This window comes from Elephantulus edwardii, unplaced genomic scaffold, assembly GCF_000299155.1.
Source record: "Elephantulus edwardii isolate Elephantulus edwardi_28Jun2011 unplaced genomic scaffold, EleEdw1.0 scaffold00033, whole genome shotgun sequence".
Taxonomy (NCBI): Eukaryota; Metazoa; Chordata; class Mammalia; order Macroscelidea; family Macroscelididae; genus Elephantulus; species Elephantulus edwardii.
Window position 1 is genome coordinate 13443202 of NW_006399783.1, and position 23812 is coordinate 13467013.

At 45.8% G+C, this 23812-nt stretch overlaps 1 protein-coding gene across 1 annotated transcript in view; it reads left to right on the forward strand.

Annotated features, from left to right (window-relative positions):
* The window catches only part of ERGIC1 (endoplasmic reticulum-golgi intermediate compartment (ERGIC) 1), a 153947-nt gene that overhangs the window by 126683 nt on the left and 3452 nt on the right, over positions 1–23812 (forward strand). The window contains exons 8-9 of the mRNA XM_006884427.1: positions 7178–7278; positions 10343–10465. Coding sequence (XP_006884489.1) covers positions 7178–7278; positions 10343–10465 — 224 coding nt within the window. The remainder of the gene's footprint in view (positions 1–7177; positions 7279–10342; positions 10466–23812) is intronic.

A 23812-nucleotide genomic window follows, 5' to 3' on the forward strand; every position in this document is an offset into this window, starting at 1 on the left:
TTTAAAAATTATTATAATGTTTAACAATAAAATTTAGTCTCTTGAAAATACATATTACTCCCAATATGGGGGGGGGGGAGGAGTTAAAGAGTTGTCCTGGTTCTTCACCGTCATAGGATTGCTGCAGATATTTATGGCATTTGTTCCACATAACTCAGTTACTTCCCCAGTGGAGTCCAAATGCTACCATAACTCAACTAGTTGTCATAGAGCTGACTGACTCGGGACAGCCTCATGTGGGTCAGAGTTAGAATCGTGCACCACAGGCTTTCTAGGGGCTGATTTTTGGTGGTGGATTGCCAGGCCTTTCTTCTGAGGCACATTTGGGTGGACTCAAGACCCTCCCCTTTTGGGTAGCAGCTAAGCACATTAACCATTTGCACCACCCAGGCAGTGGCATACAGGTATAAAATAGTTTGACAAGTAGCACCTCCTTGTTTTCATGCAGTGCCTGGTCACGGTAGAGCTACGTAACTCCATATGGTGGCATAGTCCCTGCAGTTCTTATGCTCAGCCCTGTGCTTGCCCAAAGGGTTCTCCACCCGAATTTGTGATTTGCATGCCCCTCAACTGCCTGATAGAGGAGGAAGATCAAGCTAAAAAATTTTAAGAAAGTAATTTAATAGATAACAGAAAAAAAAATACCAGCCAAGAAAAGAGATTTTAATGGGTATTTTTCTGTATATTTATGAAAAGGAAATTATCAAGCAATATCACTAATATCACATGCAAACAAGATATTTTGCTGAAAATTATCCAAAAAGGCCTGGAACAGCACATCAGCAGAGAATTGCCAGATGTGTAGGCTGGGTTTAGAAGAGGCTGTGGTACTAAGGATATTATAGCTAATGTCAGATGGATTTTGGCTGAAAGCAGGGAGTACCAGAGGAATGTCTATAGGTGCTTCGTTGACTATGTAAAGGCATTTGACTGTGTGGATCACACAAATTGTAGCTAACTCTGAGAAGAATGGGAATCCCAGAACACTTGATTGTGTTTATGTGAAACATATACTTGGGACTATGAGGCAGTTGTCAGAACAGAGTAAGGAAACACTGCATCATTCAAAATTGGGAATGGTGTATATCAAGGATATGTCCTATCTCTATACCTTTTCATTCTACGTGCAGAACAGATTATACAGGAGGTTGGGCTCTATGAGGAAGAGTGTGGCATCAGAATTAGAGGAAGACTTACCAAAAACCTGCATAATGTAGATGACACAACCTTGCTTGCTGAGACTGCAGAGGATCTGAATTGCTTGCTGCAGAAGGTCAAGGACTGCAGCCTTATTAAATGTGGATTGAAGCTCAACATCAAGAAAACAAAGATTCTCACCACTGGGCCAATTGGCAGCATCAGTATGGATGGTGAAGAGATTGAGATAGTTAATAATTGTAGTTTCCTTAGCTCCACAGTCAACACGCTTGGTACCAGCAGCCAAAAAATCAAAAGATTGAATGCATTGGGAAAGTCTGCTGTCAGGGACCTCTCTAGAGTACTGAAGAGCAACAATGTCCATCTGGAGACTAAGGTGCACCTGATCCAGACCATGGTTTTTGCAATTACTTCCTGTGTGTCAGAAAGCTGGACAGTGACTGGGATGATAGAACAAAATTGATGCCTTTGAGCTGTGATGCTAGAGAATAGTTTTGAATATGCCATGGACTACTAGGAGAACAAACGGGTTAGTCCTCGAGAGGGTAAGACCAGGCTGTTCCTTGGAGGCAGGGATTCTGGAGCTTTGTCTGACATTCTTTGGACATGTTGCAAGGAGGAACCCGTCCTTGGAGAGAAGCATCATGTTTGGGAGGGTAGAGGGACAGCGCAAGAGAGAGAAAGACCCTTGATGAGATGAATTGACTCAGTGACTAGGGTAATGGGGGTGTGTGTACCAGAGACAGTAAGGTTGGCACAGGATAGAGCGGGGTTTAGAGCTTTTGTACATAGTGTTACTATGAGTCGCAGGCACCTTGACAACACATAACAACAGCATAAAAAGGTTTCCTGAATGGTGCAAATGATTAAGTGCTGGGCTACTAACCAAAAGGTTGCCTGATCAAACCCACCCAAAGACACCTCAAAAGTCCAAGGTCTGACTCTATGCTTCTAAAATGTCATACCCCTGAAAACCCCATGGAGCAGTTCACCTCTGTATTCATGGGTTTCCCATGAGTCTGAAACAATGCAGCACCAGCAACATATATGTGTGTGCATCAGGAGCTAGATTCTCCAGATAAATATACACTGTCTATGGAACAGTACATTCACAGAGGACTACCAGAAGTACAGGCTGGCTTTAGAAGTGGCCATGGCTCTAGGGACATCATTGCCAATGTCAGATAGATCATGGCTGAAAGCAGAGTGTACTAGAAGAATGTCTATCTGTGTTTCATTGACTGCAAAGGCATTTGACTGTGTGGATCACAAAAAATTGTGGCTAACCATGAAAAGAATGGAATCACAGAACACCTGATTATGCTCATACGAAACCTATATGTGGACCCGGAAGCAGTCCTCAAAACAGAGCAAGGAAACACTGCCATGGTTTAAAATCAGGAAAGGAGTGGTCAGGGATGCATCCTGTCTCAATACCTTTTCAGTCTATATTGCAGAAAAGATCATTCAGGAGCCTGGGCTTTGTGAGGAGGAGTGTGGCATTAGGGTTGGATGAAGACAAATCAACAGTCTGCGTTATGCAGATGACACAACCTTTCTGGCTGAAATTGAGGAGGATCTAAAGCTCCTGCTACAGAAGGTCAAGGACCGTAGCCTTCAATATGGATTGAAGCGCAGCATCAAAAAGACAAAGATTCTCACCACTGGGCCAATTGGCAGCACCATGATAGATGAAGAGGATTGAAATTGATGAATTTCCGCTTACTTGGGTCCACAATCAACACTCTTGGGACCAGCAGTCAGAAAATTAAAAGGTTTGGATTAGGAAAGTCTGCTGTCAGGAAACTCTTCAGAGTGCTGAAGAGCAAAGATGTCAGTCAGTCTAGAAACTAAGATGTGCCTGATCCAGGCCATGGTCTTTGCAATCACTTGCTATGCATCGAAGAGTTGGACAGTAACTAAGGATGACAGACTTATTGATGCCTTTGAGTTGTGGTGCTGGAGAAGAGTATTGAATATACCATGAACTGCCTAGAGAACAAACAGGCAGGTCTGCTTGGCAGAGGATGAGATAAAATTGCTCTTTGGAGGCAAGGATTTTGAAACTCCATCTCACAAACTTTAGTCATGTTGCTAGGAGGAACAAGTCCTTGAAAAAGGATATTATGCTTGGAAAGTTGGGAGGGACAATACAGGCGAGGAAGACCCTGGATGAGATGGATTGACATACTGACTGGGGCAACGGGGACAGCTGTGTAGGAGGCAGTGAGACTGCCTCAGGATAGGACAGGGTTCAGAGCTATTGTGCATAGGGTTGCTATGTCTTGCAGGTGACTCAACAGCACATAACAATAACAAGTGCTTACCGTAATCCAGGCAGCCTTCTCCATACATACTGACATTAACTCATTCATCTCCATAACAGAAAGGATAGGGTTCAGAGCTATTTTGCTCTTGTCACTATGAGTCACAGGTAACTTGGCACGTAATAATAGTAACATGTTTGTGTACATGTACAAATTTACATATGTAAATATTTATGATATTTATGTTATGTATCATTGATTTGTAACCAACTCATAGGTGACCCTCTGGTGGATTCTCAGAGGCTATAAATCACACGGAAGGGGTCTGCCCATCCTTCCCCTGCAGAGCAGCTGGTGGATTCGAACAGCATGCCTTTGGGTTGGCAGCACACTATCTCTCTGAGGCTCATCTCCTCTATCTTTAAAGCAGAAGATGTTTATCATAGTCAATTCTTAGAAAAGAGTCAATACATCTGCAAACATACACAAAGCCTAGCAGTTTCTCCACATGAATGCTCTGACAGTTTTTCAGTTAGAGCGTGGATTTGTCACTGGTTTGGGGTTTCGTGGCTTTTTTTTTCTTGGTGCTAACCTGTGCTTTATACACATTTTTAAAAAAAATTGCAGAGAGGGAAAATGCTTTATTTAATGGACTTATCCAGTTTTTCTATTTGTTCAATTCTTTAACCTGCGGCCACGGGCGTTAGGTTTCAAGTGTGATCTTTAGGCCCCTGGTTTAAAATGTGTACTGTGACCTGTGCCCAGACCACTAAGTGGACCTCTTGGGGGTCCCAGGAGTCCTCCTGTCCAGTACCAGAATCCTAGTGCTCCAGACCTGAGAGAGGCTGTCGCTGGGCTAAGCAGAGAGGTGTGAGTGTCTTCATGGACTTACCTCAGCTGTTCTCCCAAGGTTTTCAGAGTCAGGTCAGGGTTTTTTGTTATCTTTTGTGTTGTTTGTTAATTTGTGTTACTCTTAGCACTGAAATACCTATCTATCTGTAATTTTTTACAACCCTTCCCTGCCCACCCATGCATCTGTGAATGCTAGGTGGGTAGCGCTGAAGGAACACGTCCAAGCTCAGCCTGTTTGGAGTCAGGTCAGTTTTGAGAAACCATTTACAAAGCCCCTTCCTGTCCTCAAAAAGCCTGGTGGCATAGCGGAGTAAGTGGTTGAGCTGCTATCCAAAAGGTCGCTAGTCCAGACCTGCCATGGAAGCAGTCTGCTTCCGTTAATTAAGCTTTACAGCCTCAGACCCCCGGTGGGGCAGCAGTTCTGTCTTACAGGGTTACCGTGAGTTGGGATCGTTTCACTGGCACTGGGTTTGGTCCTGTTGTTTCTTCCATACAGAATGGAAGATGCCAGGAGCAAGAGAGCCAGAAGCTGGGAGTGTTCACAGATGAATCCAGGGGCCCAAACTGACTCAGCTGTGAGACTCGGATTAGAACTAAAGGCCTCAACTTCTGTATTGCTTTTTGCTCCGTGGTCCCCAAGTTAAGATTCTAAAAGGCAGTATCGGAAAGGTCCTTGACTTGCATAGCATTTTAGAAGGCCTGAGAGAATTCACCTCTTTCCCGGGTGATATTGGCAGCTCTGAGCCAACATTCTATCAGCCTAGTGTTCAGCTCTGGTGACTTCATGCTTATCAGAAGCTGAGTCATCTGTTTCTCATTCATGCCTCTGTCTACTCATCCCTCCATCCGTCCATTCATTCAGTGAGCGTCTGTCGCCATCCGCTCCGTACCAGGCTCGGTACAAAGCTCTGGGGACACAGATGAGTAAGATGCCATCACTGACCGCAACAGCCAGGCCTGGTCCAGTGAGGATGATAAGAGTTACAGTGAGAGATTGGACTGCAGGAAGGAGGTGGGGAGGACAAGCTGCTAACCGAAAGCTGAGGTTTGAATCCACCAGCTGCTCTACGAAAGATGAGGTAGTCTACTTCTGCATGGATTTACATCCTTCAGAGCCCTGGGGTGGGGGTGGGAGAAGCAATTTTACCTTGTCCTATAAGATCACAGAGTCAGAATGACCAACAAATAATTAATGGACAATAAAGAAAATTTGTCTCATATGAATGGAAAATAAGCCAGTTCTTCATCGATGCCATTTTTCTAGTAGGTGGACTATTTCTGGTTAAAACCTAAACCAGACTTTTTTTTTTTTGTTAACATTATTTATTCATCGTCCAATTCCTCCCCCCCCCCCATTCATTCACTGTTGCACTTTTCTCCCCTCCCAACCCTCCCCCCTAGTACACTACCCTCTTGGAAAAGTAAAAGAAAAATCCTTTCATTGTTTTACAAACCCTCCCCCAGGTCTACTCCACTATGCAGCCTTTGCTCTGGACTCCTGTCATGACAAAAATACCTTATCACATATCCCTTTTAAACAGTTTTCTCCCTCATCTGTTTCAATGTAGTATACATTATTTATCCCATCTTTCTCAGTTTCCCCCAACCCCGATGTCAGTCCTGTTTTACAACAGTGGCACTATGCAGTATTTGTCCTTTTGTGACTGAGCTACTTCACTCAGCATAATGTCCTCCAGGGTCACCCATTTTGAATAATATTGCATGAGTTCCTTGTTTTCCAATCCAGCGTAGTATTCCTTTGTGTGAATATACCAGAGCTTCTCTATCCGTTTGTTTGTTGATGGGCACTTAGGTTGTTTCCAACTCCTTGCTATTGTGAACAAAGCCGCAGTAAGCTTGGGTGTGCATATGTCTGCTTGGATGTCAGTTATGGTCTCTTTGGGGTATATTCCCAGTAGTGGAATTGCTGGGTCAAATGATATCTCTATTTGCAACTTTTTGAGAACGCGCCACACCGCCTTCCACAGTGGTTGCATCATTTTACACTCCCACCAACAGTGAGAAAGAGTTCCAGTTTCTCCACAACCTCGCCAGCATTTGTTACTTGCTATTCTATTAAACATTGTTTTAAAAGTGAAAAAAATAACCAAATAATTCCAGAGGATGCTTCATTAAAAGTTATTTTTTCATAGTGGAGTGCATTCAGGGTGGGGGCGGGAGGAGTGTATACCAACAAAGAAGTTTCTCTTTGGCTTTTCAAAGAAAGGCATGAACTGGTGGGAGTGGGGTTAGAAAAAGAAGTGCAACAATGAATGAATGGAAATCCAAAATCTCTGTAAATGTTCATTAAAATTAATAAAATAAAAACCAGCCAAAAAAAAGTTATTTTTCAAATCCTGCCTTTCTCCACACTATTAATATTTCTTGCTCTCTTTCCAGAAAAGTTTTCTATATGTTCACATATACATACATAGAGAGAGAGAGACAGACCTGTCATTTACTCTTGAGAACTAGGTTCTTTTCATCTCTCAGAGGTCGTCTTCCCTCAGCAGTCTGTAATGGTTGATGGATGTGTGGGTTGCTTCCACAGTGTTACTATTTTGATCAGTTCAGGATGGAAGAGCCTCCTGTCAAGTGGAATATTTCTGTTCTTAGTATCCAAGGGGTGGTGATTGTGTCGTAGCTGACCCTCCAGGGGTTTTCAGAGACAGTAAATCGACTAGGAGGAGATTGCCCATCCTTCTTCAGCAGAGCACCTGGTGGATTTAAACGATGGGCCTTTGGGATTGCAGTGTGGCTTCTTACCACAAAGGCACCAGAGCCCCTTTAGTTCCTCTAAGGGGAACTGTGAAGATTAGAGAATTCTCCTGGTAGAAAAATTATGTAGGGGGGGAAAAGCTGCTCATACCCCACCTTCATCTTGCATATCCTTCCTACAGCTCTTGCCTCCCACGACTACATCCTGAAGATCGTGCCCACAGTTTATGAGGACAAGAGCGGCAAGCAGTGGTATTCTTACCAGTACACAGTGGCCAACAAGGTGCGTGGGGTTGGTGGTGGGCCTTGGCGTGTACAACAGTGCCCTCTGCTGGCGGAGAGCAGGGATGGCAGTGTTGTTAAGTGCCTTCCAGGGGATTTAGTGACCCTGTGAACAATGGATCTGGACTCTGTCCGGCACTGTCCATCCTCACCATCTCTGACACACTCTAGCCCCCTGTGATTGTTACAGTCACTGTGTCAGTACATCTCTTTGAGGCTTTTCCTCTTCAGGAAGCCTTTCCCATGGCTGCCCTGGGCCGGCTCTGTCTCTGTCTAAAGGTGGACATCCCAATTCCTACCATCAAGGTGCGTTCAAGAGTCAAGGAAATAAAATCTGACCAGAATCCCAGTGTGATCTGTTTGAGGACGAGCAGGCAGGGGACCTCCCTGAAAAGTTGCAGGCGTTGCCATCATCGCCACACCTGAACTTGGCCCCGATCCTTCACCTTCAGACCACGAGCTCTTAGAACTTGGGGGCTGCTCCCGTTCTTCCAAAATCACAAAGCAGGTGACTCTAACTGGGACAGCCATTGATGTCAGGCTGTTACCAGGGTTACCCCCAGGAACCAACACAGCCTCAGGGAGGGGTAGGGGGCGGGCGGGCCTCCGTGGAAAACAGAGCGTGGTGGAATGGGATGACCTGGTCGCAGAGACAGCCTTGGGCTTCCCTTGAAAAGACATTGCCAGTGGGACATTCATGTTGATCAGGGTAGCCCCACTAGACCCTGGCAGGTAACACTGCCCTCCTCTACCACCAGGACACTCCTTTTCTTTCTGTTCCAAAAGTCTAAGTGATACAGTGTTTGTTGTTGTTGTTGTCATTGTGTGCTGCTGAGTCTGAATTGACTCATAGCTAATGCTTCAGCAGGTTTTCAGAGGCCGTGAATCTCACAGGAGGAGATTGTTCCTTTTTCTCCTGCAGAGCAGCTGGCAGCTTTGAATAAGTGAAAGAGCTCAGATGGTGTACTACATAAGGTGCTGAGCTGCTAACCAGAAGGTTGGTAGTTCAAATATACCAGACTTTTGAGGCAGAAAGATGAGCAGGCTCCTTCTATAAAAATTTGCAGCACTGGAAACTCTGTGGAGGATGCTTGTGAACTGGACTCAGCTCAGTGGCAGTGGTGTAGTGCCAGCAGGAGGAAGAACTATTGTTTATTGAGCACTTATTGTGGGCTAGGTACTGTGCCTATCTCAATCATCTTTTTGAATCATCACGATAGTTCTGAGGTTGAGATTACTATTGTTCCCATTTTACAGATTTGGCCCTCAAGGCACAGAGAGGTGATTGTAGAGCTTTAAAGTGGCCTAGGGGGTGCTTAGAAACAGGTCCTTTTTTATCATAGCATCACCAACTCATTCTTAACAAGAGGGCATTGAGTCTGCCAGCCTGATTACTACCCTACTCTCTGTCAGCAATGTGGTGTCCCTCTGCTCTGGTCTTCCTGGGTTGATTTTCCAGCCTAACTCTCTTACGAGAGTCCTCGCTTTCAGGTGATGTTTTTTGGGGCCTCGAAGGCTTAAAGCACCTCATGGCTAGCAAAGTGTGGATTCATTGTGAGCAGAACGTGTAGAGAGCATGGACTCTGGACCACACAGCCTGGGTTCACCGCTCAGCCTAGCCTTTCACTAGCTGTGTAATCCGGGACAAGTCACAGCACCCCTCTGAGTCTCAGTTTACTCATTCTTAAATGTGACTATTACCCACCTCATAAGACTGTAGTCAGATGAGGCAATGTTTTCAAACCTGCTGGTACCTACTGTGTCTGTTTCTCCTTATTTGTCTCTGTTATTAGTCTGGGCTATGACCCAGACAGTCGCCCTGCCCTATCAGCTCTCCCTGGAGAAGGCTGAGCTCTCTGTGCTCAAGGCTTCTTCCCCAAGGCTTTGGCAAGGACTCGGCTGCCAAAACAGTTTGCTCAGCTTTCTCTGTGGCTCCAGCCTCAGGCTACCCGGGGAGCGACACTGTTCCCCAGGCTGGCAGTGGTCAGATAGGGGTGAGGTCTCTGTCATCTGTCTCTCTGAGCTCAGGCCCTGGCATGGAGGGATGGGGGGTCCCTCAGGGGTTCAGTATGGCTCTGGCTCCCTTTGCTGCAGACCAGGAAGATGAGTCCAGAGGTTTTCTACATTCTGAAGTGTCCAAACCAGAGGGATTCTGTGGGCCAGACAAGGCCCTGGCAGGGAGAAAGACAGGCCACGGCACATTGTATCTTCAGCTCCTTAGCATCCTTCAAGTGCCTGCTGTGTAGAGAAGCTGTGTCCTACTCTCCAGTCTGATTGTTTTAAGTTGTTTTTTAAAAAGCAGCTCACTCCCCATGTTTGCTTTGATTCCCATCTGGTACATGTGTGCACATACACATGTGGATGTGTGCACACGTGCAAACACACTCCTGTTCTATCAGGTGTAGCTCAGACTGCCCACCCCTGAGGAGGACTGAGTGTTGTTTCAGGGCCCCAGCTACCACAGGGCCGGCCGGCACAGGGGAGTTCCTCAGCCATCGGTTTGTTGAATTAGTGAAGGGACTTCGGGTGGTCCTGGGGTTGAAGAGTATAAAAAAGAAGAAAGAAATGGGCCTTTATGCTGCCTAAGCCAAACCATACTTTTTGCTCTTTCTGTCACTGCTCTAAGGGATGTCTAGTGGCACAGTCCAAAGGCAGCAGCTCACTGCCGGTTTGAATCTCCCAGGGGCTCTGCGGGAGAGAACTGGGCAGTCTCCTCCCGTGCGATTTACAGCGAGTTCTTACTCAAAGGGAGTTTGAGTATCACTGCTCACATTTTTATTCTGGGGCAGCTTACAGCTTGCAGGGTCAGTTTCCACACAGTAAAGGGTCAGTAATGGTCTCTGGTGGTACCTCTGTTGGTATGTCAGAGCACAGAGCCCAGAAGCTGGGGACATGGGCGAAGGGCAGGGTTCTGAGAGGGCTACTTCTGCAGTGGAGACAGGAGACAGGAAGAAAGCCGGGTGGGAAGTGTTGTTGGGAGTCCTTCCAAATCCAGGCTGTGCCCTCAACCAGGAGACTCTTTGTGCCACAGAGTCTAATAACACCTTTTGTCCCCTTCACCCCAGGAGTATGTGGCCTATAGCCACACGGGCCGCATCATCCCAGCCATCTGGTTCCGCTACGACCTCAGCCCCATCACGGTCAAGTACACGGAGCGCCGGCAGCCTCTGTACAGGTTCATCACCACGGTGAGTGCGTGGGACGGAGCTCCCAAGGGCTCCGGGCTGTGGCTCCCGGGACACAGCCCATCTCCACTGACAGTGTGGCATCCAAAAAGTATTTTCTAGAATGAATGACACAAAATCAGCTTAATCCCTTAAGTAATACTTTATGTGATTAAGTAAGTGTTTATATGGTTCTCCAAGTGTGTTTGCATATCCTATTCTTACCAGGGTTTTATCCTTTTCTGTGTATATTTTGTAATGAAGATTTAGCTCTCTCTTTTTTTGTATGTTTCATTTCCATTTGTAGCTGCTAATATTGTCAGGCTTTACTTCTCTCCCATTCCTGTCTGATCAGTTATTTCTTTGTTTGTTTATTTTGTTTTTTCCCTTACCTTGCTTTTACTTGCTTTTTTTCCCCTCCCTGCCATTGTGTGTACTTAAGTCCAATTTTCATCGGGCTGCTTTCACTGATGTCACTTTTCTATTGTGCTGATTATTTCTTTCAAGTCTCATATTTCCTGGCCAGCCATTCAAAATGACCTTGGGGTCAGAATGCCCAGCTTCAGCTTAATCAGCCTATCAGATATTTGGGTAAGCCAGAGTCAGCTGAGAGGGAAGAGTGGGGTGAGTTTTGCTACCCCCGTTGGAAAGTAAGCATTACAAATAAATCAGTATACTATTGAAAGGCTCTTACGCTTCTATATCTCTTAATATTTCTTAATAATAATTCAAGTCGGGAATTCAGTCATGGTTCTCCTGTTTCCTGTTGTTATTGTTAGATGCCCTTAAGTCAAGTAGGACTCATAGCAACACTGTGAACAACAGATCTGAACACTGTCCTATCCTGCGCCATCCTCACACTTCCTGACACACTAAGGACCATTGCAACAGTCACTGTGTCAACCCACCTGGTTGGGGGTCTTCTACTGTGCTTATCAGAAAGAGTAATCTTCAGAGAACTGCTACAAATCATTAAGAAAAAGAATAGCAATAAAAAATGGAAAAGAGGTCAGGGCTCAGGACTGACTGCAGAGCAAGAGACCTATTGATAGTGAAAAGATACTCAAGGTCACTAGATACTGAGGAAGAGAGATATAAAACAATGAACCAGTTCAGTGCTCTCAGACAATGGAAACCTGCCATTATAAAGACTGAGAGGATGTGGACCAGAGAGAATGGGACATACTAACACTGTAAAAGGAAATTGGCCCAGCCACTTTGGTCCACACAGACCCTTTGATCCCAAAATTGGATTTGTGAGCAAAGCTCTAAAAGGCTTCAAAGAGAAGATCTCAGTTCTGATTGTCACTGTATCACTTTTATGCAGAATAAGATACAGAAACTAGAGGCAGATATGTGAGCCAGTGGTGGTTCAGTAACAGAATTCTCAAGTCCTATTTACGGGAGACCCAGGTGTGGTTGTTAACCAGTGTACCTCATGTGCAGCCCCCATTCGTATGTTGAGGCTCGTGCATTGTTAAGATACAGAACAGCTTCTTGACTAAGTCTGATAAGAAAGGCCTGGCAATCAACTTTGACAATCAGCCAGTGAAAACCCTGCAGATCACAATAGTTTGGTGTGTTGTACATGGGGTTGGTGCCGTAAAGAATCGACTCAACAATAGCTAACAACAACATTAACGAAATACAAGGGAATGTCTCCATGCAGGCACCATGGCCTACCCCTCGGAGACCTGGGCATCTTTGACATTAATAATGAAATCGAAAACCCCCTACATCAACCTGTAGGATGGGAAGGTCCTTGTATGCCACCTTCCCATGTGCTTCAGTATGGTAGACCCTTCTTAGACTAATGCGTGAAGAAGAGGTTCAGCAAAGGGAGTGTTGGATGCAGAGCCACTCATCTGAGCCTGTTCTGGTGCAGGCCACATGGTCTCCTTTGGGGAGGCCTTGACTCCCCATCAAGCTCTTGACCTTCTAAGAGAGAGAGGTTCCAGGAAGTCACAGGGGAAGGGCCTGTCCTTCATCACCCCAAGCTCTTGACCTTCTAAGAGGGAGAGGTTCCAGGAAGTCACAGGGGAAGGGCCTGTCCTTCATCACCCCAAGGTCAATGCCTTCATGACTCCCCTTCCTCTGATCCACAGCCTTTCCTCCATTTCTGCCTCCTCTAGCATGTAAACCAGTGAAATCTGTGACTAGTGGGCCATGCAGGGAGCCTTCCCTACATGGTTTGAACCAGTCACGGTCCAGTCACCTGAGACTCCTGGTGGCCCCACGTGTGTCCAGGTAGAACTGTGCTACTCAGGATTCTCAGACTGCTTTTCCACCAGGCTTTTCTTGTGAGGCATCTCTGGGTGGACTGGAACCTCCAACCTTGTAGTTAGCCGCGAAGACATTAACCGTGTGTACCATCCAGGCTCCCACCAACTGGTTGGGCTGGTGGTTTTCCTGAAGGCCCCACACCGTCATCATGGTTACCATGGCAACCCTGAGGGGTCAGCTCCAAATGAGCCAGCCGGCTGTCCCTGGCAGATGGCGTCATTGTGGAGCTTCAAAGGCCCTTGTCACAGGACAGCAGATGCAAGGATGACGCTAGAACACACGTACACACAGCATGGAGACGCCTGGGAGCCCTTAGAGGACGGGATGCACATGGAATGGGAGTGGAGGCACCTGCTGTGGCTTCTTGTCTTCTTTTTAAAATCAAACACTTGCGTGCCACATCCCAGACCTCCAAATGCAAGCCCCTGCAAATAGCTCCTCAGACGGGCTGCTGAAGAGGGGGCTTAGGCCCGGATGTCGTCATATGGCGGCTGTGGGGCCAGGGAGGCAGCTGAGGGTGGGCCTGGAATGAGGAATGGGTGTAGCTGAGTAGGCGGGGGCTTGGAGGGGAGAGGCAGATGGGGCCCCCAGCTGCATTTGAGTCTCAGAATACCTCGCTTACATATCATCCGCCAGGTCTTAGAGAATAGGAAAGACTTGTTTACACACAACTTGAATAGTTCCTCCACTGGGAAGCCTTCTCTGGTCAGCCTGGGGTCCTTCTCTGGGGCCACCAAGACCACTTTCCCAGACCTCTGCTTTGTGCTGTGCTAGAAAATTCTATCACAAAAGGAATAAGCAGATCATATTTAACAGTATGCAAGTGATCGCCTTCTGGGTGGCCCCCTCCCACACATGCATTTGTTCCCTGCTTCACCACTTGCTGAAGCTCCTTTTTGAGATTGCCTTCAAGTGGACTGTGGTGACAGATTGGATGGCTTTGGGAGTGTCCAATCTCTTTCCTTGTGTAATTTTTTTTTTTCTTTTTTTGAGGGAACAACCAGAAGTCACAAAGTACCAAATTGGGCCATTATGCCTGTGACCATTTTTACCAACCTCTAGAATTTACCAGCTGGCACGACATGTTCCCTGGAACTCTCCACAAAGCTTGTCATTCTTTTTTTTTTTTTTTAAAGCTTGTCATTCTTGAGAAGTTATACAGCTCGTATTAACTGAAGTGGAATCCAGGGTTCTTGGGCCCAACTCAACCTAGGAATGAAGAGAGCTGGTGCAGTCAGACTTGTCGGCCCACCTTCCTCTCTACGACTCTGCCCTTTGTCGTTATTGTTAGAAGCTGCCACATCTACCCCAACTCACAGTAACCCCATACACAACAGAGCCAATGCTACTCAATACCGTTGTGATCCACAGGGTTTCCCTTGGTTGATTCTCCATAGATTCCCAGGCCTTTCTTCTAGTCTGTTTTGCTCTTAAAGGTCAGCTTAAACCTGTGAAACATCATAGCAACATACGGGCCACCCCTGACCTGTCCACTCTCTCCACACCTCACCAGTGGCAGCAGCCCCAAGCTCTAGATTGCCTGTGTAGTAGTTCTGGGTCTGGCTCACTTAACTGTCCTCAGAATCCAGCATAGGGCTAGTGTGGACACGAGTGCTCAGAAATGTACAAAGCATAACTACTTGAACAGAAACCCTCATAGTTATTCTTATTAACCACTACTGTGTGCTGTAGAATTTTACAGTTGCCTCCTTTACCCCTCCAGCAACCTCTAAGGTGAGTAATTTTGGTTCTGTTTTATATTAAGTTAAATAAGACTTAAAGAAGTGAAGTGGTTCATCCAAGATCATACAGCTAGCAAATGGCAAGGCTGGAACTTGACCCCAGCCCTGCCTCTGCTGCCCCCAGTCCACCCCTGGTTTGAATAGCCTCATCTCTTAAGGCTTTTCCACCACAAGAGCTCCAGAAGCCATGGAGCCCTTGATAAGTGTCTTAGTTAACTATTGCTGCTGTAACAAGTGGATGGCAAACTGACATTTATCTCTCACACTTTGGGAAGTTAGAAATCTGAATTCAGGGTGATAGCTCTAGAAGACGGCATTCTTTCTTTGTTGGGTCTGGCCTTTGTCTCCTTTCAACATCTGTGGGCCTGGCATTCTTTAGTGTGTTGCCATTAGTCTTCCTATAGGTCTAGGAGGTTCTCAGCACAGGACCCTAGATCCAAAGGACATTTCTCCTCCCAACTCTTCTTTCTTGATGATACTGAGATCTTTCCTTGTCTGCTTACATCTCTTTATTTTAACTCTTCTAAAATAAAAGGTGATATAAGCCACATAGATAGATGCCACTTAAATCCAATCAGAGCTGTGGCCTGACTGAGTAAGAGCATCACATCCTCCCTCAGTCCCCTTACATCAGGTCACATCATGGGGAATGATGACATATCTGCAGACTACTGAGAATCATGGCCCAGCCAGGTGGACACAGATTTCTGGGGGGACACAATTCAATCCCTGACAGTAAGAAACCAGGATCATCTGATAAATGGACTTTCAATCCACTGAATCAGGAAGAATATTTTTGGAGCACAAAGTGCCACTAGCCTGACCTTGAAAGCTTAAACCCGCTGACTCTGTCCTAGAAAGCCCTAAACCTGAAACTGAAAGCTTAAGGGGGGGGGGGGGTGGCAGGGGAGAAATATTATAGTCAGAAGCAAGCACACACATATACTCTTTGAAAATACACACAGTCTGTTCGAGGCTGGTTAGCTAAAAGTTTTCAAGTGTCCCTGCTGGTGTTTGATGACCCTTTGTTCATCTGTTTGGACATCAGCAAACATTTGCCATAGACAAAAGGAGGCAGTTCCCAAGGAGGAGAACATGGCTAAGGAACATTGAACAACTTAAAACTGAGATTTTTTTTATGGGTGAGTTGAAAAAGAGTTGTTATTTTTAAAACTGAGATTTTTATTTTGTGACTTGGAAAAAGTCATTACTATTTGCCATTAAGTTGGGCCCCACCTGATGATGATTCCCCACAGAGCAGACAAAGACATGGCCTGGCTCCATGCCACCCTGTAACTGCTGGGGCTTGTACTGTGGACACTCATGGTGTAGACCATACCATGCACATTCATGGTGTGGACTGTACCATGGACCTTCCTGGGGCTTCCACTTGCAGATTTTTAGAAATATGTCCTCAATCCTTTCTTCCTATTTTATCTTAGTCGGAAAGTTCCACTGAAGCCTGTTTAGTGTCATAACACCACACAGGCCTCCATAGACAGATGGTTGGTGCCTACGTACTTCAGGATAGTTAATGGATAAAATTTCATTGAGAAAATAAAATATAAAGACAGTGTCTACATGTGAAGACAGGGATTGAGGGCATCTTCAGGTCAAGAGTGGGGGAGGGCTGTTGCTGTTGTTTATCAGAATTGACCCATAGCTGACCCTCCAGCAGGTTTTCAGAGGCAGTAAAACACAGGAGTTGATTGTTCATCTTTCTTCCACAGAGCAGCTGGTGGATTCGAACTACATACCTTTGTGTTGGCAGTGCAATTCCTTACCATTAAGCCACTAGACAACCATCAAGTAGATTTAACTCATGATGGCCTCATGTGCATCAGCAGGGAGCTGTGCTCAGTAGGGTTTTCAATGGCTGTCTTTTCAGCAGTAGATCACCAGGCCTTTCTTCTGAGGTACCTCTGGGAACACTCATACTGCTAACATGTTGACAAACAGCCAAGCATGCACTACCTGGGACTCAGAATAAGTGAAGACTTAGCAAGAGCCACAGAGACCTGAGCCCTGGTCCCCCTGACGGATTTGGTGACCATGTAGTCAATCTACCTCAGAGCCTTTGTTTCCCTGTCCATAAAATGGGGTTACCACGTGTTCCCCAACGGTAATTACAAAGATTGCTTGAGATGGCAGAAAAAAGTGCCTGACACTTAGTAGGTATTCATTCTAAATATGTTTGGGTGATTTTTAGAGGGGGAGAGAATATGACAGCTTTTAAAAATGGCAGGGAGAAGACTCTGCTCACCAGCCCCCTGGGCTAGGACAGGGGGGTTCTAATAGACTGGACATCCTGGAAGGCCACTTTCCATGCTCCAAACCTTCCCAGGGCCTGGTCATCTGCTTCCCTTCCAAGCAAGCCCCACCTTGCTTCCCCCCATGGCAGCCCACAGCACCCCCATGTTCTCATCCCCCGTGTTCTCATCCCCGGCTCCAGGCTGTCTGGCTTTGGGCATCTGATGAGACTCCGATTCATTATTTATTTCTTCATACTGCGCCTTTTCCACAGGCTTTTAAAGTGGTGCTGACTGGAAGAGGAGACGGAATTAATAGTCCCTGGCCACTTAGGGTACAGTAGGCAGTCAGCGTGGGCAGCTCAGTCCCCCCCCCACAGTGGACCCCATTCTACAAATGAGAGAAACTGAGGCTCTGAGAATTAGCCTGGCTTCTTAACCACAGTCATAGAGCTGAGATTCAACCCCAAGACTGTCTAGTCCTGAGCCATGTGCTTCCCACGCCTGTGGTCCTGTGCTCATTTACTGCAGACTGTGGAAACATAGATGGATCAGGGATGTGTTAGGATGATGTGAATGCTACTGGGAAAGCTTTGAATATGAGGAATTCCTCACCCATCCTTTCCATGTCCTAAAGAATTGAGAAAAGTAATTAAAATGCAAAGGGAAGTGTTCACACTAGCACCTTTAAAAGTAAACAAACTGACTTCATTTTGGCCACATTAGAAGGTTGAGAAGCTGGTAGAAGCTCTGGGAGGAAGTAGCTGTGTAAGAACAAAGGGGCATTATTGATGCCTTCTGATGAAAACATATCGATGTGATTCTCTCAGACTCACTGGGGCCTGCGTATTGAATTGTCCCTGTTCTTATTTCTGGGGCTGTGGTTGCTGAGCAGAGCAGCTTGCCTGAAAAGGCAGCTGTGGTGGCCTTTCCTAGCTCTGACCCTGCGTCCTCGTCCCCTTCCACATAGTCCCACTTCCCCTCCAGGTTGTCGCCCTGCCTTGGGGCCTGGTGGAAGACAATGAGGAAGGTCCAAGGAAACTGGACCATAGAGGATGTGTGTGTGCCAGGAACACCCGCAGCAGTTCCTACAAAGCCTTTAGGGGATTAGTCTTCCCATTTTTAAACATAAGGAAAGGGAGACAACGGGGAGCCCAGGTGACACAGCTGGATGGGAGGGACCCAGACCAAGTTCTACCTGACTCCAGAGCCCACCCTGCCTCTGGGCCCAGGCCAGGTAACCCAGGTCAAGCTTCCCCTCCTTCACACTCACCCTTTCACCACCAAAGCCTTCCTCTTGCTCCTGCCTGACACCCCGTCACTTTTGTATCCCAACTTGGGTGTAGACTTCTACTTTTTTCCTGTCTCATTCACTCCTCATTCACCCGCTCTGTGTTCATTCTCACTCACTCCTTCTTCAGCAAACAATGTATTGAGCACCTGCTTTGTATCAGTGACTTTTGCTATCACTGCCCTGGACTCTCAGGATAAAAAGTTTATGCGGTAGGGTTGAGACAGAGAGATAGCAGGAGCTCTATAATTGGCCAAAGAAAACTTAACCAGAGGTACTTCTACCCAGTCAGGATGTTTTTCATCATAGATGCTTCTTCCTAAGGAGGCTGCCCCATCAGTGGAATGGGATGTGGGATGGCTGCAAGACATTCCCCCCACCCGAGCGTTTGCTGCCTGGGACACCCTTGCTGTGCTTCTACCCTTCACTTGGGCTCTGCTTTGTGTGACAAATGGAGAATGAAAACTGATACCCCAAAGTCCAGCTCTTAGCAAAGAAGAGGTATTTTAGCCACCATCCTGGTGAGGCCCTGTGGCTACATTGCCCCATGCTTCAGATTCCGGAACTGTGATCACTTCATGGTGACACACACCACGACTGATAACTGCCCTGGACCACTGGGGCATAGTTGTGTTCTCACATTTTTTTACAAAATCAAGGGAGCACCACCACTGGAGAGGTAACTCTCTCTACTCGTCCCAGACTCCCCTCATGTCAGTCACCACTCCATTCCCATTTGAGTGTGTCTGAAAGCTCTAACAGGTTATAGGTTAAAAAAAGTGAAAGCAGGGGCACCATGGCAGCATGTCTCTCAGCTTGTGAAGGACCTCCTGGATGTTCTAGAATTTCTCCACATTCAGCCCTCAGCTGACCAGTGTTCAGTCCTTCACTGTTGTTGTTGTGTGCCGTCGAGTCACTTGCAACTCGTAGCGACCCTATGTACAACAACCCTAACTCTGCTCTGTCCTGTGCCAATCGCACTGTCTCTGACACTCCTAGATGCACAAATACTAAATACATAACACACAAGAGTTCACCACAGGGTTCCCCTGGACTGTCTTAACGGACAGAAACTCGCTCTGATGACACTGGACTTAGCAGCTTCCAGGCTCAGCACGCCTCAGTTTCCCACCCACCCAGGCTATGCATTTTCTTTTATTCTCAATGCAAGTGTTGTGTCCGTCTGCTGTGAGCTAACCCCATGAAAGGAGGCTTCAGAGCCAGTGCCAGGTGTATGTGAGTCATAGGCTCTCAGTTCCAAACTGTGTGTGTCAATGAATACAGACGTGTGTGTGTGTGTGTGTGTGTGTGTGTGTGTGTGTGTGTGTGTGTTTAGGGGGATAATTTTTTGTGTTTGTTTTTCTGTTTTTTTTACTTTTTCCTCCACAGCCTTCAGGTCACATTTTCCTACCCTCTGATGCAAGGTCTAAAAGCATTCTGTGGTATAAAATCTCCCCATCATCTGATCCACTCTACCAAAATAAAACCCGCTCCCCTGCCGTCATCGTCCCTGAAGGTGCCCCTGCGTCATGCTCTGAGGCTGGCAGGGAGAGGCCTTGCCCGCTTAAAACACTTAATAATAATCCCCCCCACGCCCCCCAGCCTCTTCACTCCCTGGAGGGCTGCTCCGGTTTCCCGGGCGGTTATTACTGGAACGCCAGCTGCCCCACTTAAAGCCCTCCACACAGGCCCGCTCTGTCTTGGGTCTCGCAGGCTTTCACTGAGCTCATCTCATGGAAATACCATTTTAAAAATAAATACCGGCTCGATTCACACTCCCCAATTGCCTTCCCGGTGTCTCCTGGCCTCCCACCATTTGGCACCAGTGGCCCCATGGCGACGCCACGTCTCCCAGCATCCTCAGCAGTTGGGTCAGTGCCTAACTACTGGCTGTTTCTAGGCTCTGTGGTTGCCACCGAGTCGATTGCCAGCCATAGTGACCTGTGTATGTCATAGTAGAACTGTGCACTATGGTGTTTTTAATGGCTTTTGTTGTTGTTGTTTTTAAGAAGTAGACTTTCTTTCTCTTGCACAGCAACTGGTGGCTTTGAACTGCTGACCTTTGGATTAGCAGCCTGGTACGTTACATACCACACCACCAGGTTCCTCGGGCTCTTCTCAGTGGCACTTAAATGTGGCATGAAAGAAGGGTGAGAATCTGGCCCTGGTCACACATCGTTCCCTGGCTTTGCTGCTCACTTGCTCTGTGTCCCCAGGCATGTCTGGACCTCGTCAGAACCACCAGGAAGCAGGACCTGTCAGGGGCCACGGCGCTCCTGCTGCTCTTAGTCACGTGGAGTGGTTCTCATGCACAGTATAAAGTAGTGTTTCATTGCAAACCTTCTATAATCCCTTCTTTTCCATCATTCATTCTTTGATTCCTTTATGTCACAAAGAAAGCAGTTCCTGGGCCAAGAGATGTTGAGTAAAACATAAACCTACTTTGCCAAGTCTCAAGTCGAGTCCCAAAAACAAAGATAAGGACAAAGATAAGAATTGAATTAGGTGCTCATTTCATGTCTGGGAAGCAGCAGCATATCAAGAGCAGAGAGTTTGACATTTTTTAACCCCTCCTTAGCCATTTGCTGGGAATTGGACAACCAACTCAGCATCTCTGTGTCTCTATTTCTTTGACTATAAAATGTTGTTGTTGCTGGGTGCTGTTGAGTGCACTACATCTTATGAAAAAAGACCTGAACCTTGTCCTATCCTGTGCCATCCTGACATGTCTGATATGCCACTGTGTGACTCAAAAGCCATCTTGTTGAGAGTCTTCCTCTTTGACCCTCCCCCTTTCCCAGCATGATGCTTTGGGGTTTTTGATTTGGGGTTTTGTTTTGTGTGTTTTTTTTCAAGACAAGTCCCTCCTGGGATATTGATTGTTCTTCAACAACACAGCTCAAAGATATCAATTCTTTTTCTATCATCTTTATTCATTGTCCAGCTGTCAGATACATAGCAAGTAATCAGAAAGACTATGGCGAGTAATCAGAAGAACCTTAGTTCTCAAATCAGCATCACTACACCTCAATAATTTGGAATGGTCCCTAACTGAAAATTTTCCCAGTGCAATGTGTCTCCTTATTTCCTGACTACTGTCACCAGTGGTGTTAATTGTGGACCCAAGCAAGATGAAGCTGTTGTCAGTTTCAATCTTCTCTCCATCCATCATGACTCTGCCTGTCTGGCCAGTGATAAGAATCTGTGTTTTCTTGACACTGAAATGCAGTCTATATCAAAGGCTGCATTCATTGATCTTCTGCAACAAGTGCTTCAAGTCTTCCTCATTTTCAGCAAGCAAGGTTTTGTCATCTGTATAACACAGGTTATTGATGAGTCTCCCTCCAATCCTGATGTCACACTCTTCCTCATAGAGTCCAACTTCTGGATAATTTGCTCAGCATACAGATTGAATAAGTATGGAGAGAGAATACAACCATGGCACATTCCCTTCTCAAATTTTAAACCATGTAAAAAACCAACTCAAGGTGGATCATGGACCTAGGACTAAAACCAAGGACTATGAAATTCATTACAGAAAAGCTAGGAACAACACTAGAAGTCCTAATCCACAACATAAACAGTCTTCCCAGTATCCTGGAAAACCTACAACCAGGAGAAGATAACGTAGATGAATGGGATCTTCTAAGACTCAAATCCCTATGCGCATCCAAAAACTTCTCCAGTAGGGTAAAAAGGGAAGCCACTGACTGGGAAAAAGTATTCGGTAATAACATATCAGATAAGGGACTTATATCCAGAATTTATGAAATACTTGAGCACCACAACAAGATAAAGGTAAATAATCCAATAGAAAAATGGGCACAGGATATGAACAGGCACTTCACCGAAGACGACATTCAGATGGCTAACAAACACATGAAGAAATGCTCAAAATCCCTAGCCCTAAGAGAGATGCAAATTAAAACAACTATGAGATATCATTTCACCCCAGTCAAAATAGCAAAATTTAACAGAACAGCAAGCAACAAATGCTGGCGAGGTTGTGGAGAAACTGGAACCCTGATTCACTGTTGGTGGGAGTGTAAAATGGTGCAACCCCTGTGGAAAGCAGTATGGCGCTTTCTCAAAAAGTTGCAAATAGAGATACCATTTGACCCAGCAATTCCACTACTGGGAATATACCCTGAAGAGACCATAGCTGACATCCAAGCAGATATATGCACACCCATGTTTATTGCAGCTTTGTTCACAATAGCAAGGAGTTGGAAACAACCTAAGTGCCCATCAACAAACGAATGGCTAGAGAAGCTGTGGTATATTCGCACAATGGAATACTATGCTGCATTAAAAAACAAGGAACTCATGCAATATTATTCAAAATGGTTGACTCTGGAGAACATTATGCTGAGTGAAATATCCCAGTCACAAAAGGACAAATATTACATGATGCCACTGTTGTAGAATGGGACTGTCCTTGGGGTTGGGGAGAGACTGAGTAACATGGGTTCAATAATGTATACTGCACTGAAACAGAGGAGGGAGAGAACCGTCTAAAAGAGAGATGTAACTGGGTATTTCTGTCATCACAGGAGACTAGAGCGAGGGCTGCATGGTGGAGGGGACCTGGGGGAGTGTTTGTAAAACAATGAAAGAATCTTTTCTTTTACTTTTCCATAATTTTTGGACTCATGTACTTATAACTTGTTAGTCAAATTTGTGTCTTCTAGGTTGCAACACCCCCATGATACATCTTGAAGGATATGTACATGTACAGCCAAGCACAATCAATAAGAGTGCATCTGAATTCCAAAATCAATCTCCATAATAGTCTATGTGTTTCCTACTGCCAAAGGGGCCCTTTAGAGTAGTGAGAGAAGATCTTCACCCTGAAACCCACAGCGTCCCTTTTCAGCAGGAAGTAGCTAAGAGAATACGCCGTCCCCTTTTCCTTATGACTCAGGGTGAAGTCTCTCTCAGGGAGGAGTGATAGGGAATGGCAAAGGATACACTGACAAAGAAGATTAATCAGAACTGGCTTTGACAAGCACTGTGGCATTTGGACAAGAACAAACTGGGAGGAGGGTAGAGAGAATAGTGCAACAATGAATGAGTGGAAGCCCAAAATCTCTGTAAATGTTTATGAAAATTAATAAAATATAATTATTAAAAAAAAATTTTAAACCATGTAGTGTTCTCCTGCTCTATTTGCACAACAGCCTCCTGGTCCAGTTATAGGTTCTGCATAAGCACAATTAAATGCTCTGGGATTCCCATTCTTCTCAATGTCAGCCACAACTTGTTATGATTCACACAGTCAAATGCCTTTGCATAGTCAATAAAGCACAAATAGATGGCTTTGAGCTGTGGTTTTGGAGAAGAGCACTGAACATCCCATGGACAGCCAAAAGAACAAACCGATATGTATTGGAAAGGGTGCAGCCAGAGTATTCTTTGGAGGCAAGAATCATGAGACTTTACCTCACATACTTTGGGCATGTTACTGAGACATGATGTTGAGAAGGGTGGAGAGTTAGTGAAGGAGAGGGTGGATTAACACGGTTTCTGCTGAAATGGGCTCTTGAGTGTCAAGGAGTGTGAGGATGGTGCAGAATAGAACAGTGTTAAGATCTTTTATTCATAGGGTGACTGTGAGTTGTACTTGACTCGATGGCACCTAATAACAACAGTCCCTTCTGACAATATGCCCAAACTATGAGACAAACTTTTACCATCCTTACCTCCAAGGAGCACGCTGGTTGTAAGAGAAACTTGTTTGTTCTTTTGGCAGTCCATAGATATTCTGTTCTCTTCAACACCACAATTTAAATTCATCTGTTCTTCT